The 17731-nt window shown below is 42.8% G+C and overlaps 1 protein-coding gene across 2 annotated transcripts in view; it reads right to left on the bottom strand.

Annotated features, from left to right (window-relative positions):
* KLF7 (KLF transcription factor 7) overlaps positions 1 to 17731 on the bottom strand; it is a 70235-nt gene that overhangs the window by 10638 nt on the left and 41866 nt on the right. For both annotated transcript variants that reach the window (XM_032765103.2, XM_032765104.2), the window contains exon 3: positions 2621 to 2744. In XM_032765103.2, coding sequence (XP_032620994.1) covers positions 2621 to 2744 — 124 coding nt within the window. The remainder of the gene's footprint in view (positions 1 to 2620; positions 2745 to 17731) is intronic.

The following is a 17731-nucleotide window of genomic DNA, read 5'->3' as shown; positions in this document are numbered from 1 at the left end:
AGACGGAGAAATGGGATTCTATCTGGGACCTTAATTCAAGAAAGCACCTGTTTAACTTGAAGCACGTGCTTAAATGTTTTCCTGAATACAGCTGGACTGAAGTATGTGCTTAAGGGCATGCCTGAATCCAGGCCTGGAGTAGCGGGAGGTTAGCACACTTGGAAAGAGGAAGAGAAAGGAAAGAAAGTGTGAAGTCCAAAGCAGGCCTAGCGAAGTACACCACTTTGAACACAGCGAGTCCCTGAGCTTCCCAAACTAGACCCAGTGAAAGGGTGGTGAGAAACTGGTGGACAGATTACACCACATGTGATCAGTTTAAACTGGTGAATACTTTTTACCTAGCCATAGTTCTGGTCAAAGGAGGAAAAATTGACATTTTTAAGGGAACAAATTCATAGAATAAAACCGCAAATAGACACTATGATGAGGGTTGCTATAGAAAAAACACTTAGATAAAAAGAGAGGGGTGGTATTCTTCCAGCTCAACATGTGACAAACGACTAAAGGAGATTGTGGTGTTAATAGTAGGTAGTGAGATCTCCTTGGATCTGAATGATCACAACTGTTGTCTTTTTGCAGCAGGAACCAAAAAGGGTGGTTTGTTTGTTTGGGGATTAAGGGACTGGGGGAGCTTGGTCGGTTCTTAAAGAGCAAAGACCAGCAGAAAGCAGCCTCTTACAATAAAAATGAAGAACACCAATGTTCTTCTACTTCACAGAGATACTTATAAAAAGGCAAGAATCCAGAGGGTTTGTGCTTGGTTTATCCTTTATCATTATGAGCAAACAAGAGATAATCCAGGGATAAAAGACAGAGGAAGCCCTTGGTTGGGGGCATGGGAGCAAGGAGGAGGAGGATCTTGGAAAGACAGGATGTGCAAATGATCAAATTTCCTTCCCATCAAAGGATTTGTCCATGTTTATGTTCGATGTATCATTTTTCTGTGCATGCTCTTGGCCAGTCTGGCGTGCCCACAGGCTTTATAAACTCTCTATTATATTACAAACCATTTTCTTATCATAACGGAGAACCTTAGTGCTGCATTAAAAAGATGGGTAATTTTCTTAAGCCTCTTAAAAATATATATAAATAGGATTAGCCGGATAACATGTTCGGATGCAAGCACATGATTTGATTATGCCTACACTGGATCCAGCCTTCACCGTGGGCATTGCCATCCTCCAGTTTGGGAGGGGGGTTATTGTCTGATAACATCAGTACTGTCAGATGTGATTCCTTGTGTAGTGTCTCTCTTGCTCCACAGTAATTATATATTTATTTTAAAGAGCCAGATTTTCAAAAATGCTCAGCAGCTGCAACTGGGACCAGATTCTCAAAAGAGCTCTGCTTCCATTCAGGCACCTGAATGAAGAGGCCAGATTTTCAAGAGGAATCTGCGGCCAGCACCTCCCATTGTTCTGGATGACAGATGCTGAGCAGACAGCTCTCGAGGCAAACCCAGTCACCTCATTTTTAGCTGCCCCAATGAGAGCTGTTGGATGAGGAGTTCTTTGGAAAAGCTGGCTTTGGGTACCTATCCTAGATCTAGGTGCTTAAAAAGACAGATGACAAAATATTGAATCTACAGTACCACATAAAATGGAGGTTGTCAAGTGTGTGATTTAAAGACAAGAGGACTAGATTCTCAGTCAGCGTGAACAGTCATGGCCTCTTTGATTTCACTCAAAATCCTTGTGGTAAAATTTTCAGATGTGCCTACATCACATAGGCATTTTTGAAAATGTTGCCCTTTGTTTCCCCAGGAACTGTCCCTCCAACTGCCTCTAGGAAGAGAGGCAAATATAGGGCTGTGTGCTCAATTAACTGAACCAGAAGATCAATGATAGATTTAACATGCAGAAAAGGGAAAATGCTGTCAGTCCCCTCGGTTTGGTTCTATATCTTGGGTTCCTTCACCATTCACCTGAGAACCTGTGGAGATCTCACCACTTACTGCCTATCTTAGGCTGTGTTGACTTGCTTGACCCACTGGTTTGTGAGGTTCGACAGTCTTTAGGTGACTTCCTTTACAGGGACCAGGAAGCCAAGAGGTGGAGCCTGATCACAATTTTGTAAGCGAGGAAGGGCAGCTGTGAATTCAGTCTTTTGTTGTTGCCCAAGTTGCATGAGATCATGGAGAGGGAAAGCCAAAATGTTGCTGTGGCTAGCAGGTTGGGTAGAGTTTATGTACGTTAAAGTGAGATTTTGCTAAATAAAGCTGTGCATTGGACCAAATCCTGCTCCAGTCAGAGTCAATGGCAAAATTCCCACTGACTTCGCTGGGACCATAATCTGGCCTTGACTCCATGCTTCTGCTTAGGTATCCATAAGAAAAAAAGGTACAGAAATTAGTTGCTGGTCTCAGCCCAGTTGCTAGTGGACAAACTTCCTCTTCCCAATCCCCCCCGCCCCCACCACTCCTGACACTCCTGCTGGCCACTGAGGAAGAGAGGGGTTTCAGGGCAAAAAAACACATTGGTGATGCGCTGTAAGCAAACATGCACTGTTGCTGCATATGCTATGTGAAAAACCAGAGATTTTGGTCCCTGGGGGCTGGCAGTGTGCTGTCTTTCACCAGCTGTACATTTGCTTGCACACTAGATTTAGAAGGCTGCATTACCTGTCACAATGGTTGCATTTAAAGGGTTTTGCCCCTGTGTGTTTCCTGTAGTGCCTTGTGAGCTCGTCGCTTCGTGCAAAACGCCACTCGCACCCTTCCCACGAGCACTTGTAAGGCTTCTCACCTGCAGAGGGAAGAAAGATCAATCAGCACTGCAATGAAATTACTGCTGCCTAAACCTTCCCGCCCTTTGCCCCACACCTGGCCAGCCAGCCCATATTCCCCATATCAAGCTGTACTGCCCACAGGCACCCATTCCTTTGCCTCCCAACTAGCCACATAGGGCACGAGCACCACTGACTTTGCCCCACGTTTGCGCCACACCTTGTTGCCTAGCACGCAAGTACCAATTACTTGTATTCATTCAGACTCTTCAAATCTATGGCAGACTCCCAAAAGCTATTGACCATTCTGAACCTGTTTCAAGGACTGCTGAAGTCAATAGGAAACTTTCCATCAACTTGAATGGTCTTTGGATCAGGCCCCAACTTCATTACATCTTAAATTCTTACACTGCCTTGGTGAAAGAAATATTTCAAAACCATCAGAATGTTTTGTTTTGTTCAAAAAAACCAAACAAACCCAAACACCCCCACAGCTGCGTTGCCGTAGGCTTGTTTTTCAATTAGTTCAGTCAGGGTTGTGTGCACAAATTTGGTTACTACTCATGCAAGTGGCTATTCCTGTGCATAGATATCATGGTTGCCCATGGATGTCAGGCAAATAGGTGTACAACTGCACATGTAATTAAACCCACAGTGCTTAAAATGACACTTAACAAAAAGTATTGCTCTAGTTCTGGCTTTCAGGAGTTGCCTTTCTCACACACACACACACACACACACACACACACACCCACCCACAGCACACGCATCTCCTCCCACCCAGACCCCACGTCTTGTATCCCCACTTAGATGCACCTGCTTAGTTGATTATAAAGTGCAAATGATGTTTTTGGTGCTGCAAGTGCAAGAGAAGAAGTTTTCTCTTTAAAACAAGTTAATCCCACAGACAATTGTGACTGATTAGCACCTTTCTGACTATATGTTTATCAGCGTTATCCCACATGGAACTCTCTCTCATACAATTCCCTTGAAGTCAGTGGGGCTGCAAGGATTGGACGTCAGTGAAGAATCCACTCCGCTGTGTTTACTTTCCCCATTTGATACCACAAACCAGGTTCTCGGGGTCAAATGCAGCTCTGGTGTAGCACCCATGACCTCAAGGACGGTACTCCAAGGCCATTAACATTTTAGAATGGATGCCGTCAAGGTCCAAATCTCCTGCCTCCCATGACCCCTTTCTCTATAGGACTGCAAAGTGTGTGTGTGTGCACAGACTTACCACATCTCCTCAGAACACGTGTGAATGCTCTTCTACTACATTGCAGCCATGGCACTATGCCCAGCCCTCCTGAGCCGCTCAGCAATAAAAAGAGGCTGGATGCATTAGGGGAGGTGGGGATGAGTGAGAACACAGTGAGGAAACAGATTTCATTGTTAAGCTTCAAAGGGGCAATTATTAGCAGGGAGGGAAAGTTGGTTGGTTGTTTTTTTAGAATTCTGAAAATTGCTAAGAACGTGCTTCTTTCAATCTCTCTCTCGCTCTCAGCAGATTTAAATACCAAATATCGCGTGTCAGGGCTCCACATGTCATGTATTTACCACGGAATATATTCAGCAGGTACTAGAGAGAGATCTGAATATGTTATAGTCCGAAACTGGGAGCGCCACAGTAAGCAAATGGGACAAGTCAGAAGAGTGTAAGGATCAAATTCATTGCTGGTGTAACTCCACTGACTGCAACAGAGTTGCCCCAGGAACTGATTTGGCCCAGTACATGTAGGGAAAGCTTCTCTGTGACTAGTCATTTACCAAACATTATTGATTACAAGCTAGGCTCTGCAGCTCCAAAGATAAAGTGGAAAGCTGGCACGGAGAGAAGAGGAGAATGGGCTGGGATATCTACCAGAGTTCAGCAATTCAAGCCTTTTATCCTCAACTCAGGTTTGAAAAGCAAAATCCATAAAAGGATGTGTTGCATCGGTCCTATTAGAAGAGGAAACCCTACATAAGGCTGCAGCAGGTGGAGAAATGCCAGGCACAGATCGATCGATCAGTCAAGCAATCGCAGTCTACAGGCCCTAAAGAATAAAAGATAGTGGATGGGGGAGGGTTTGAGGAAAAACAAAAAAGAGGCAGCAGGATTTTCATTTCAAATCACATTCTCCCTGAAGCTCAATCTAGGGAGGTGCTGTTGGTTTTTTTCCCAAAATACCATAGGAGAGTGTATAAAACAGAGCCTAGGTATTTTAAGCCAATCATGAACATTCACCGCACTGTATAGGTAACATTCCTCTACAGCTCTACAGCACAAGGTCTTAGAACAGCAAGTCCCTCGTGCGCTGCAAGACTTGGGCAAAAGAGGCCAATGAAAGATGCCTACATTTGTAGGTGCTGTAGTATTTAGGATGCCCTAATTCTCTTCTGATTAGTGTGTTTGTCCTGGCCATTTTGGGGTTAGACTGTAAAAATAAAAGAGATCCTAAAGAAACCGCTGGCTGATAACAATGAGAAAATAGAACAAACATATAGGGCGACTAGATAGCAAGTGTGAAAAATCGGGATGGGGGTGGGGGATAATAGGAGCCAATATAAGAAAAAGACCCAAAAATCTGGTCACCCTACAAACATAGCACAGGCCGGATTGGAACAAGCTAGACCCATTGAGGCAAATTTGTTTAAAAGGAGTTTTTCCACTCAAAAAGCCATTCAAAGTTTTCATTTCCATCACAGCCTAGATCACGGGCAAGGTGGTGCTTCCCATGCCCATCTCAGCCGTGGCTTGGACACTGCCCCCAATGCTGGCCCACCCAAGTGTGCTACAGCCCACATGCCCTCCCCTAGAGATCCAGAGCAAGATTTGCATGCTCTCCTCAGTCTCCACTGGCATAGAAAGTGAACACCCAGAAATGATGCCCCATTTTCTGGGCTTGTCCCTGATGGTGGAACATTCAGCTGCTGCTCTACTGGGACAACTAACACGTTGTTTTTAAACGCAATGCACAACAGTAACAAATTATGTGTGGGTGTGGGAGGAGGTAATTTGCATGGTGAAACTCATTTAGTTTGTGTGGCTGCAAGAGAAGAGATGTCTCGCTTGCAGTGGAGACAGCAAGGCAGATGTGTTTGTGTGTGGCTGTGCCTTTGTTGCATACGTTATGGAGAGAGTGAGAGACACTGATGCTTGTTCAAAACTGGCAGGTACAGACAGCCTAACGTACAATCGTCTACGGAACAGAAGGGTTTTTGACAAATACTGTGGTCTTTGCCTGGAATCAGCAGGCATTTTGACTGAAGCAGCGTTTGTCTAATTAACATTTGCCAAGTGCTTTCAGAATGTAGCGTGCATATTTCACTTATTAGAGGCCACCAGTAATTCTGTTAGGCCTGTCTAGAATACACGTATGGGTGGCATGCTACGTATCTCTTTTGTCTGTGCTCTAGGGGCTCTGTCCCCGATGTGTCTTTGCATAGCATAGAGTCCGGTTTTGTTTTCAGCTTCCCTTCCTCTGTAACATTAACTGTGTTCTGCCAAATGTCAGACAGCACTCTTTTGTGCTCCTAGGCAGCCTGCTTGCTTACAATCAGCTGTGTGGCATAACAGAAAGGCAAAAGAGCCTGTGACCTTTAAAGCCATGTCAAAAAGGGATCCTTGCCCCACAGACCTAAAAGAGATTAGCTTCACCCACCCCCACCCTCCGTATAGCAATTCTGAAAATGAGAGTGTGGGGGTAGGGAGAGATTTCCATGAGAATCTCTGTGCACAAAGGATAAAAACTAACTGTATCTTTTCATTGCTGCTTTACTCTTACCCATTGTAGATCAGATTAAAAGCCTTTCTTGGCTACTGGTCCCACAGAGGGTGTCTAGGAGTGGGGTGTCCCTCTGATCTCATTAGTGGTAATGGTAGAAAAGAATGGTAAGGGATGAATTCCATGCGCTCTTCTGTTTTCATAAGAAAGTACATGGTGAAATCCTGGCTCTACTGGAGTCAATGGCAAAACTCCCCCTGACTTCAACGGGCTAAGATTTCACCCAATACACCAGGAATAAGTGTGCACCCACCCCCACCCCTCGCAACAGTCAAAATATTTTGGTTGCAATGTCTTTTGTGAAATCATGACGTTTATTTGAAGTAGTATTAGACCCTGATTCATGCAGGAAGATCCTTGTATTCATGGGGTCCACACGCACACTGAGCTCTTTGCAACGTGCAGGCATAAGTCCCTTATGATCTCTCTCAATTCGCCCCTGTGAGACAGTAAGGAGATTCTCTTCAAGTATGGCTGAGTCAGCCAAAATATTTTAAGAATGTGGGGAGAGGGGGAAATAGATCCTTGATGACATGTACATTTTGAACTTCATTTAAATTAAAAAAAAAATCACTTTCATTCTTCAATAGTATTTAAAGGCACCTTTAAAACACACAATTAGAAAACCTCCATAAAAAGTCAGCATACGCTCTTCCACTGTAACTTATTTTCATACAGTTTCAGGACCCACAACTGTGCATTTTTCTAATGGGTACAAAACTGGAAATTCTATTTCCTTCCCTTTTTAAAAATTGGAGATAAAATCAGATTATTTGTGAGAAAAACATTTTCAAAAGCCTGAGGTGTTAAGAAATTGTGTGGGCTGAGAGTCACTGCTAGAAATTTGTGTTCCAGTGGCTTCCTTGTAGAGATAGTAAAAGGTGAACTGCAAAGCAGAACTGAATATGGAGTTAAATGCAGGATCTTTCTCCTGAACTCCTCCCCTAAGCAAACTGCGGGGGCCAAGCAGCAGGAAGCTGTCAATAGGATCAGGACCAGAGCAGCTTCACTAACATTTTAGAGAACCTTGTAATAGTCTCCTTCCCATCCCTTCTGCAAAATCCTTAGTACTTGCTGTTTCACAGAGAGTAGCCTAGAATGGGCCATCACACACAGCAGAAGTGCCAGTGTCACTGAAACTCATGAAATCCAAGGCATAGGTCACAGAGTAACACATTCTGGGATTGCTTTAGTGAAACAGGAAGTAACAAGAGAATTCCAGATGGGGGTGGGATACGGGTGGGATTTTAGTGGTAAATAGTTCCCAACCCACACGGCCTTGAGGAGATGTGTAATACATTAATTTGGTTTTGCTTGCTGTTTGTCTTAATAACAAAAGCCTATTGTATCACAATAAGAAGCCTAATACAATAATCACATTATATGTATCTTACATTTACCTCTCATCCCAGAGAGCTTTACAGCATACCAGTGAAACAGAGCCTTTGCTGGGGCAAGGGTAGTAATCAGGCAGAATACCCAGCACGCTGTGCAACAGGAAACATTGTTGGTCAAGGACACTAGATCAAACCTTTATATCTATGAAAGACGGCAAGTGATCTTCAGCATCAGCATGTTGCAGAAAGAATGACAGATTTCAAGGACGCCTCCAAAAGACTCATACCTTAAAAATAAGCCTCTTCGTGCCCTATGCACCACCACTACCCACCTCTCATTTCACTGTGCACACTTTACTCCATGATGGAGTATGGGGTTTTGTGAACCCCAGTCTCTCTAGAGACAGATTTGGAGTAGTCCAAGATCCTTTGCTGGCTGCCCAGCCACAGTTTCAGGTGAGGACAGAAGTTACAATTGTATGGCTCACACAGCTGAGATGGAAAAGTCTCCTGAAAAGACACAGACACACCCTCTAGAGGTTAACTGTACAACCTCTGTGTCCTGCAACTTGTGTGCCTTTCCCCAATTAAGTAAAAGTGAAACTACTTATGAAGTCAATCTCAGCTTCTCTTAAGGTCCTTTCATTCTTCTAATTGATTTTCACTGAGAAATGGAAAATGACTTTTTATTTGAATATACAAAGGACTAGATAGAGGGTACTGGACAGTATTAAACTGTTTCATCATTCTTTTCTACCTATACGAGAATTGTTTTATTCGTTACCATTTTGGCACCAGCCAGAAAGAGAACTACTGCCTCAAAGGTGACAGTACAAAGCAAACGGACATTAGGCAGAATGTGACAGGAGTGTCAAATATACCATGAGACAAGGTTGTGACTCTTTTTAGGTCAATAGGAATGATTACATGTTAAAATTAGAACTGATTTGCATGTACACGGTATAGATCTTTTCATCCCAAAAGCTCAAAAGTGCCTGTACAAAGGTGGCTATATTCATGCCCATTTTAGAAGTGGGGAAAGAGAAATTAAAGGCCCGGTAAGTGTCTTTCACACACAGTCATTCAGTGCATGAAAATACATTATTTGGATTCTACCTTATTTTCTATATACATATCCCTCGCCCCTCCACACATACAGGTGTAGAACCAACAAGGTTCAAAGCATGTAACTAATTTCAAAGAAAGGAAAACATTCCATTTTCTACCCTCCTTGCAAAGAAGCATTTATTAAATATCCATTGTCCATTGACACATATGCTGAACACAAAGCAGCCTGAGGAATACCACGTTTATTCTCCCATAAACACCCATAAAGCTTTCTAAACTCTGATTTTCTTTTAAATGTAGTCTAATAAGCTTAGCCGAGGAAGATGCTCCAGGATTCTGATGTGTGCTCAGAGCAGAAAGATTTAGTTTAAAGAGCAGGACTGGGGACACAGGTGCCAGACATTGTGTAGAATTTGCACTTATGCTCCATTAATTGCCAACATATCCCCCCTCTCCCCCCCGACCCCTTGGGAGAACAGCAGAGCAGCAGGCCCAGACTGGTACCCAGCAGCAACACCAGCAGCAAAAGTAGCCAATTAGCCTCTAGAGTAAGTGTGGGGGGAGGGGGAAGTGGATGCAGTTGCCTAGCAACCAGAGAGCAGAAACAGCTGTGTAGCAGGCCAAGGTTGGTACCCTGGCAGTGGCTGCTAGCCAATTAGCAGACTGCATTTAATGCTGATGTGGTTTCCTAGTAACCGGTTGTACAAATCTGTCTGTTGCACTCTCCTCCTCCTTTCCTCATATTTTCCCCCAGTCATGCTAGGCATTGCTGTTTGCCCTAATTACTGATTCTCTGCTGCTTCAAGCTGCCATTATTTTTGTCCCCAGAGAGGTTGGAAGAACTTAAAAAAAAAAAATCTCCTCTAATAAGAGCTTTTAGTTTCAAATTCGGTTTAGCTCTAAAAGCTCAAGATGCAAGATGAGGTGACCACAGCAAAATAAACAGATGAAGGGGGCAAAACCTCAAAGATTTCAATTCACTATGAAAGATTTTCCCAGGATCCTACAATAGATATTTTTTTTTTTGCAAGTTACACAGAAGAGCAAGTAATGAAAAGGGCTATTTATAACACACCATAAATTTCCACAAAGCACAACTCTGTGGCAAAGATCTATAGTTTGTGGCCTTTCGTTTTGTGCATATAGATTCTCTGAGAAATCCCAAGCAACACAGGAAGACTTATCAGTGATTAGAGCTGGTGGGAAAATAGTTAAATATTTTCACAAAAATATGCTAACATTTTAAATTCTTTTTAGTGCTGCAGGTTTTGAAAAGGGAACATATTTTTTTTTTGTTTGAAATTCTGTCGTATTCATTTTTACCCCTTTTTTTTCCTTTTGCCTCTGAAAAATAGGGAGGAAAAAAAGAGGAGAGGAGGAAAAAGGAGACAGGGAAAAATGAAAAACTCCCTAGAATTTTTCATTTTCCAGTTTTATTTAAAAAAATCTGATTTTTAAAAAGTAAAAAGGCAATTTTTGAATGAACAAAAAAAAAGTGGCTAAAAATGTTGAATCATTCTACTATGATGCCATGCTGTAGTCTTTTGCTACGGCGTATTGTGCAAGCCAATTTGTGATGGGTTCGTTCAACATGCATGAATTCTTGGCTGGAAAGTTTATATCAGGAATTGCATTATTTCCTTTGGATTTTAGAAACTGCCATGGTTAAGTCTCTTCAGTTCTAAGGGAGATGAGAACACCAGCTCATAAGTCATCTGGAGTGATTAACTCCATCAGTGTAATTAACTATGTTGTGATAAATAACCACACAAATGCACTAAGAATATGTATCATTTGATGACTTAGAAACTTTACCAGGTTAGTGGCCTTTGATATGGGGGGTACCCACTTGCTGGGCCTGATCCAAAGTGCACAAAGTCAATGAAAAGACTGTGCCATTCATGGAAATCTGAACAACACTTAGAAGTGCTAATAAAATTGTACTAATTGTATTGCACATGTGTGAAGAGCAATTTTCAATGAATCATAACTCAGTCAATCCAAGCCAGTTTTCACCAGATATGCTTAAAGGTATGTCTTCTACACAAGGGCTATTTCCATGACCAATACCAACTTTCCAACAGCGTTACAATTTTTAAAAATTGTTTTCTAATGGGAAAATGTTTTCCTGCCCTGTCCCTCCCCAATACTCCTGCCTCTTTTACAAAAACAGTTTTTGCTCAAACTTTAAAACAAAACAACCAACCACTCCCACTGGGTAAAGACCAAGCACCTGAAAAGGTGAACGTTTTGCAAACTAAAAGGTGACTGAGAGCTTATGCAAGCAGCCATAATGTCTACTGCTAGTTCAACATATAATATACTAAACAAAAATATACACAGTCTATTAAATTCACAAGCATTTATATAAAATCATCCACCTTTAAATAACATTTTGCTTCCAGGAGCCTCTATTGCATAAATAATCATTTATGGACATGGGACTTGGCCTACTCGGACTGCTCAATTGTCCAGTTATCCCAATATCCTGCTTCTGTCAGAGGTAAAGGAGCAGATGCTTCAGGGAAAGGTGTAAAATCCCTATTATACTTCTGGTTGTGCAATATTATACCGTGAGGGAACAGTTCATTCTGGGCCCAGCTGGTGATCAGTTTTTATCTTGAAACACGAGCCCTTATAAGGGTTATCTTAGCTAGTAGAACCGCAGATGTTTTCCGATGTGGGCCCAACCTTCAAATATGAGTTCAACAGTTAGGTGCCTAACTAAAGGTTTAGGTGTCTAAAGTAGCACTTGCATGCCTAAACCCAGATTTAGGCATTGAACTGTAAAACTCTAGCCCATAAATATCTAATTTTTTTAAATTCGTACTCAGCCATTTGCCTCAAGATCTTGTAGCAATAAGCGGCATGAGTTAATCAGATGTACCAAAAAAAAAAATTCTCATCTGTTTTAAAATTGATTTGCAAAGCAAAACAATTGGGTTTATGCCCTTTTGGGCTTCTTTGTAATGTATAAAGATGGGTGTGAGCAGAGAAAGACTTAAGCCTGCTAGGCCTGATTCCCTAGTCATACAAAAGGTTTTTGCGTGCCCTCTGAGAAGTCTGGATAATTTGGGTTGTACTGTATGCTTCTACCTTCTCCATTTCAAACTGACTAGCCTATTACTTAAACTCTCCTTAGATGGAAGCCCCTGTCTCTTAATCATTTTTAATCCATTACAGCACATGATAGCTTACCCCTTGGTTACCAAAATTCCTTGCACATGGCCTTAAGCAAAAGTTTCTTGAAAAGTAAATAAAATGATCCCTGCTGGTTCTAGACCCAGTCCTGACCACACTCTCCAACAGCTGCAGCAGGTTAGAAGGGCGCAATTATAACTTACAGAAACAATGCTGGGTTGTCCCCATCCTATCCAGGTCTTTTATCTGTCTTTAAATTAATTTTCCTAATGGGTGCTAATGTAAGGTTCGCAGTTCTTTATTACCCTCTGGCTTCTGTTTCAGTGTGGACGCAATACATGGGGGCACCATCCAGTCCCCAGGCACTTCACTTTCAAGCACATCATTTTGTTAGTGGCTCAGATGCTTCAACCTTGGTTTCCTCTGAAATGCTCAGATCAATCACATCCAGTCGGTGATGTAACCGCGACTGCATTTTAACAATTTAAGTTGTTTCCATCTCTGACTGGTTCTCATCTTTGCTAGGTGTGAAAAGCATTCCCAGAGTAGAGATTTCTCCATCACCCTCTGTTGAAAAAACGATGCAGAGAAACAGTTTAGGGCCAGATTCAAATATCCTTACTCCTGCTGAACAGCGACTGACTCTGCAGGAAGTGCCACTGATTTCAGTGGGATGGCTCAAGGAGTAAGATGCCACCCAAAGGGAGTACAGGTATCAGAATCTCCCCCTTAGCTTTGCTGCACAATACATTACTTCCCTCTGCTAGATATTTGATTGTCTAGGCAGAAGTTATTGCACCCCATTACTCTTCTCTTACTAGGTTCAGGAATGTTGTTTCTATCTAGGCCTTGTCTCCTGGCCAGATCACTCTCGCTCATCTCTTCTGCTTTTAAGCTGCTGGTGTTGGTATCTGTATTTTCCATTTGTGATGATGTACCTGGTTCCGTGACCTTATTTTTCCTGATGCTGCTTCTTCAAAGGATTGTTCCTCCTTCTCCAGCCCCAGCTCTTCTTTTGCCAAAGCCAAAGTTATCCCTTACTACTGGTCACATACTTTTATTAAATGCTCCTTGTCTCCTTAGTAGATATCATGCTCTGTCCCCTAGCTCCTATATAAAAAAGTCTTGTGAAACCTTAACAGTACACAACTAGGTTTTGTGTCCGTAGAGCCTTTGCAGCCAATGATCTCACAGGTTAAGCTTCCCATCATCTCCATGAGTTGGGTATGTAAACACAGAGGCACCACAAACTGAAATGCAGTTACACTGCAGGAGAAACACAACAACTCTTTAACAATGCATAATCCCACTACACAATGGGAGGTGAATTGAAACTGCAGGGAGAACTTAGGTAAGCAGAAAGCAATTACCTGGACTTCATTATGGCAGTGTTAGCATCTCTACCTTTACAGAAAGTGCCATGGGACCTTAGATTACCACTGGAGGTCATCTATTCCAAGAGTCAGCATCTCCAGCAGTACCACGCCCCCTCAGCTCACAGGGAAGGGCAAGGGAAATATCTTCCTTGTCTAGGTCCTGGTCCCAAGCTGCCCTGCATGACAGCAATCAAGGAGCCCTCATGACATTGCACTAAGCACAACCTAGGGAGTGACCTCCCTACACCCAGTCTCCAGACTTCTATGGAAAAAAACTCATCAGTTCCACACAAGGCTCCTCCCACCACCCATCTGTGCCACAACAAGATTTAGTCCTGTCAGAATGAACATGTGTTTCTGAGAAGTCATTGGCTCAGGAGAAAGTCTTTCACCCCTCAGCCACCATTTCTAATCCAGCTCAGGACAGCAGTGACCAAAAGCAACTATGAGCCAATGGTCACATAGAGATCTATGTGAAATGAGACGAAGGTCTCATTACTTGAGAATTGTTGTCCGTGTAATTGACACCTTTGTCTGCTCTGCCTCAGCAGAGACCAAGGAGATAGCTACCCAGAGACAATAGAGGTGGCGCCTGTACCCTGAAGCAGACTGGCATGTCACATGGGTGACCTCACATGTGCTGCAGCTGGTGTGTAGAGAAAGTACTTACATTTTAAAATGTTTTCTATCTATTGGTAATTTAGGTCTATGTAGATATTCTCCTATGATCTAGTACCTTTGAAGGGCCCATTTCCACAGTCACAGCTCTCACTGGCATAAGACTTGGGCACTTTCAAAAGTGAAATGGCAAGGTTTTTCCAAATCTAGCTGAACATTTAACAGACTCAGGAAGGGAAAACCCAGACTAGGCTTGCTTTAATCAGTTTAGATGAACTCTCTAGTTTCACTTCTATTCAAATTACAAAACAAAAAACAAACAAACAAAAAAAACCCTTCAAGTTTAGCAATGCAAAAGTACAGCCAACTACTCCAAAGTAAATATAACCAAGAAATGATTTCCTCCCACTAAGTATTTCCATTGTTTCTGTTGTCACACCTAGGGAAGCTTGGAATTATCTGTGACCAAGGTTGCCCTTCCAGCCCTCCCACTTCTCATGTTGCTAACTCCTGCAGATTCTCTTCTACACATCACATAAAACTGTGAATCGTTCTTTTGGCACAGCAGTAATCCTGGGCCAAAGCCAGGCAATCTCCCATCTTGATTTCTTCCATGCTGCCTGTGCAGCTCTTCCAAATATCTTTCCTCAATTTGCTTTGCTTGGCTATTCATATCTTTCTCCTCTTGCTTGGCTGGCTTCCTACCCACTTGCGCTATCTCATTAATACAGTGTAGATATTGCTTCACACGCTAATGCTATCACTGGTCTTGCTGTCTAATGCTATCAAATCATCTTATTTCCCCAATTATTCCTTGACTTCCTATTCCTTTCCTTTATCTCTCATTCTTCTTACCACTATTCGTTCTTCTCTTGCCATTTCTAAATACTATAGTTTTCTTCTTCTATCCCCTACTTTTTGGAAATCTCTTCCCCATTGTCATCTTAAAGCCCATCTCGAAGCCTTTCTCCCCTCCTATTGTTTAATGCTGCTTCCAATGATCTGATGTCTCCCTTTTCTTCTTGTTGTAACGCTAATAATTTGTTCTCATGCAGGACCACCAGTGGTTGGCTTGTTTGGGTTTGTTATTCTTACCCAGCACTTTGGATAAAAGACACTATATAGTAAAACGGGAAGACAATGTGAGACAGGCTACTGCTTAAAGTCTTTAAGATACCTGGGGAAATGAAAGCACTGGGAAGTTAGATCTCACCAGATCCTAATTAAAAAAATAAAAGCATCCCAAAAGACACACAAAGGAGTCCCAAGCAGGATCTGTCAGAGGGTCATCTTGAATAAAATCCCCTACTTAAGGATCTTCCTTGCAAGTCTGTCAGTGGTGTTTATTTTTGGCCATAAAGACTCCATTCCATTGTTATAGTCCCCCCCCCTCCACCCCATATTAGTACAAGGAAGTCCAATATGACAAGTCTTATCTGTTCCACTGGCCTCTGAACTTAGGGACAAAATGGATCATAGTCACTAACCCTTCTTTAGGTCATGTGCCAGCTCATTTCTAGATGTGTTTGCATCCAGACCCTTGCCAGCAATATCCTGCCTTCTAATTTAGGAGGCAGCAGATGACTGTACTTTTTTTTTTTTTGCGCATTCCAATTAGCTCCCCCTCTGCTCCTCGCTACATTGGTAATTCAGTTCCATGCATTTGTTAAGACTGGGCTAAAATCCCTGTCTTCTAAAGAGACAAACTGTCATTGCTTGTGCTGATGTCTGCTATGTGATTAAGTGCAAGTGAATGTGTTAAGGCTGGATTACATCTGCAGCCAGCCCGACTCCATTTATGCCATTTAGATTCCACAACTCACTCCCGCATTAGCTGCACGTCTTTCCCAGACACACAGCTCACCTTTTCCTGCCATTTAAAGTTCTCTGTCACACCGAACGTCTTCCTACCCACTGCTTGGCTTCCCCCATTTTGGTCTATACAACCTCCATTTTAATTTCCCCATTTACTCCATATTCCCCATTCCCTTCTGTTTTGTTCAGACTATTCTATCCCTTCCAAATTAAATTCTCTTCCATGCAGATAGTTGTTCATCCCTTTCCAAAGGCTGATGATTTCATAGTGAAAATGTTGCCTCAAACGTGCCGTAGACTAATCTCCTGAATCTTTTACATATGGTGCAGCAGTATAATAGGAGTTTGTACAGCAGCTAGCACGTTGCGATCCCGATCCTGACCGGAAACCTCTAAGCATTATTGCTTATATAAACACTCTATATAAGAAAAAATCAGATCTAGTGAGTTGCTATTATTTTGTGGCATGCCTAGCTCAGTTTGGATTGTCATACACCAAAGAGAGCCAGCCAAGTGTCCGGTCAGCGTTACAGACAAACAAAAAGGAATGCAAGCCTTCCTCCAACAGACATGGTTTTAATTTTCAGGGAAAGGAGTGAATCATTTTGATCTGGCATGTTGTCTTTATACATGAGTTGGGTGATCTTCCTTCTGCTCTGTCTGAGCCCCATACTGAGAGCTCTTTGTCTGCAAGCGCCATCCTGCCCTTTCTGCAAAGAGCAGTAACTGGCAAATGGCTCTTGTATTACACACGAGCGAGCTACCAGCCAAAATAAAATATCTTGCAATCATTTCAGACCCTCTAGTTCAGACCCTCTAGTTCAGATACCGACTGAGCCAAGTGGCTAGTGGCTACTGGCACTGTCGGCTGCATTCACAATCGACAGCAACATTATACCGACGACAGAGCCAAGCAGGCTGCATGCAAAAACAAAGAACCAAGCGAGACGAGTGCTTCTTGTCTATAATCTTGGGTGTGGGGGCTGGGAGGAGACAGCTTGAGCCATGTACAATACATAGCCCAGAATTTCCCAGCTCACTCCCCTCTAACATTTACTGTCTATGTTTTGGAGGCAGTTGGACTCTCTCCTTGTGTTAGAACCACTAGCTTTGTTGTTCAGAGTGATCAGATTTAAGCTCTTGATCATACACATGCAGTCCTGGAAGGAGATCCTGTTACAATGCACCAAAAGTTCAAACCATGCCCAAGGTTTTCACCCTGCTCTTAAAATGAGGTGAGGTGTCCCGCCGCGATGGCACAATGGAACTGTGCTTTAAAACTTCCTGGAGACAGCCGTGATGTAACTGGGTCCACCACCAGGGCTGTATCTGTAGCACAGGCGGGACCTTCATGGAGAAAGTTCCACAGCTGGGTATTCTTCATGCGTTCAGAACCACTTCTGTCATCGACCTCTCTCTGTGAAAGTCCAGTAGGACCACTTCCAAAAGCCAAGAAATATCTGTGATCTTATTTTGATATCTTTGTTTACACCAATTGGCACTTCAGTCTACGAGTAAACCCACTGAAGTCAATGAGACTATTTGTGGGCTGGGACCTCTGCTCAGCACAGGTAAAGGAATCAGAATAAGGCTCTCCAGATTCAGGCTATAGTGAGAAACACTTCTCCTCACCTATAAACTATAAAACATTTGAAATACAGATGGGCTAAGGCAATGATGTTAAGATCTTGGCTGGGGCTGCAGGTTGGAGACCAGACTTAATGTTGAACCAGGCAGAGGGCTTGGAGTTCCAAAGCATCAAAAACGCAGTGGGCTGTTCTTGCAAGATTTTGACTCCAAACAGTAGAAATTTCACAAGATCAGTAGGTTTTGCAAGCCTCCTCCCCCCCACAGTCTTAAATAATGAACATTTCATGAGGTC

The sequence above is a fragment of the Chelonoidis abingdonii genome, chromosome 10 (genome assembly GCF_003597395.2).
Source record: "Chelonoidis abingdonii isolate Lonesome George chromosome 10, CheloAbing_2.0, whole genome shotgun sequence".
Classification (NCBI taxonomy): domain Eukaryota; kingdom Metazoa; phylum Chordata; order Testudines; family Testudinidae; genus Chelonoidis; species Chelonoidis abingdonii.
Note: the sequence above shows the minus strand (reverse complement) of the source record. Positions and strands in the feature narration are given on the sequence as shown.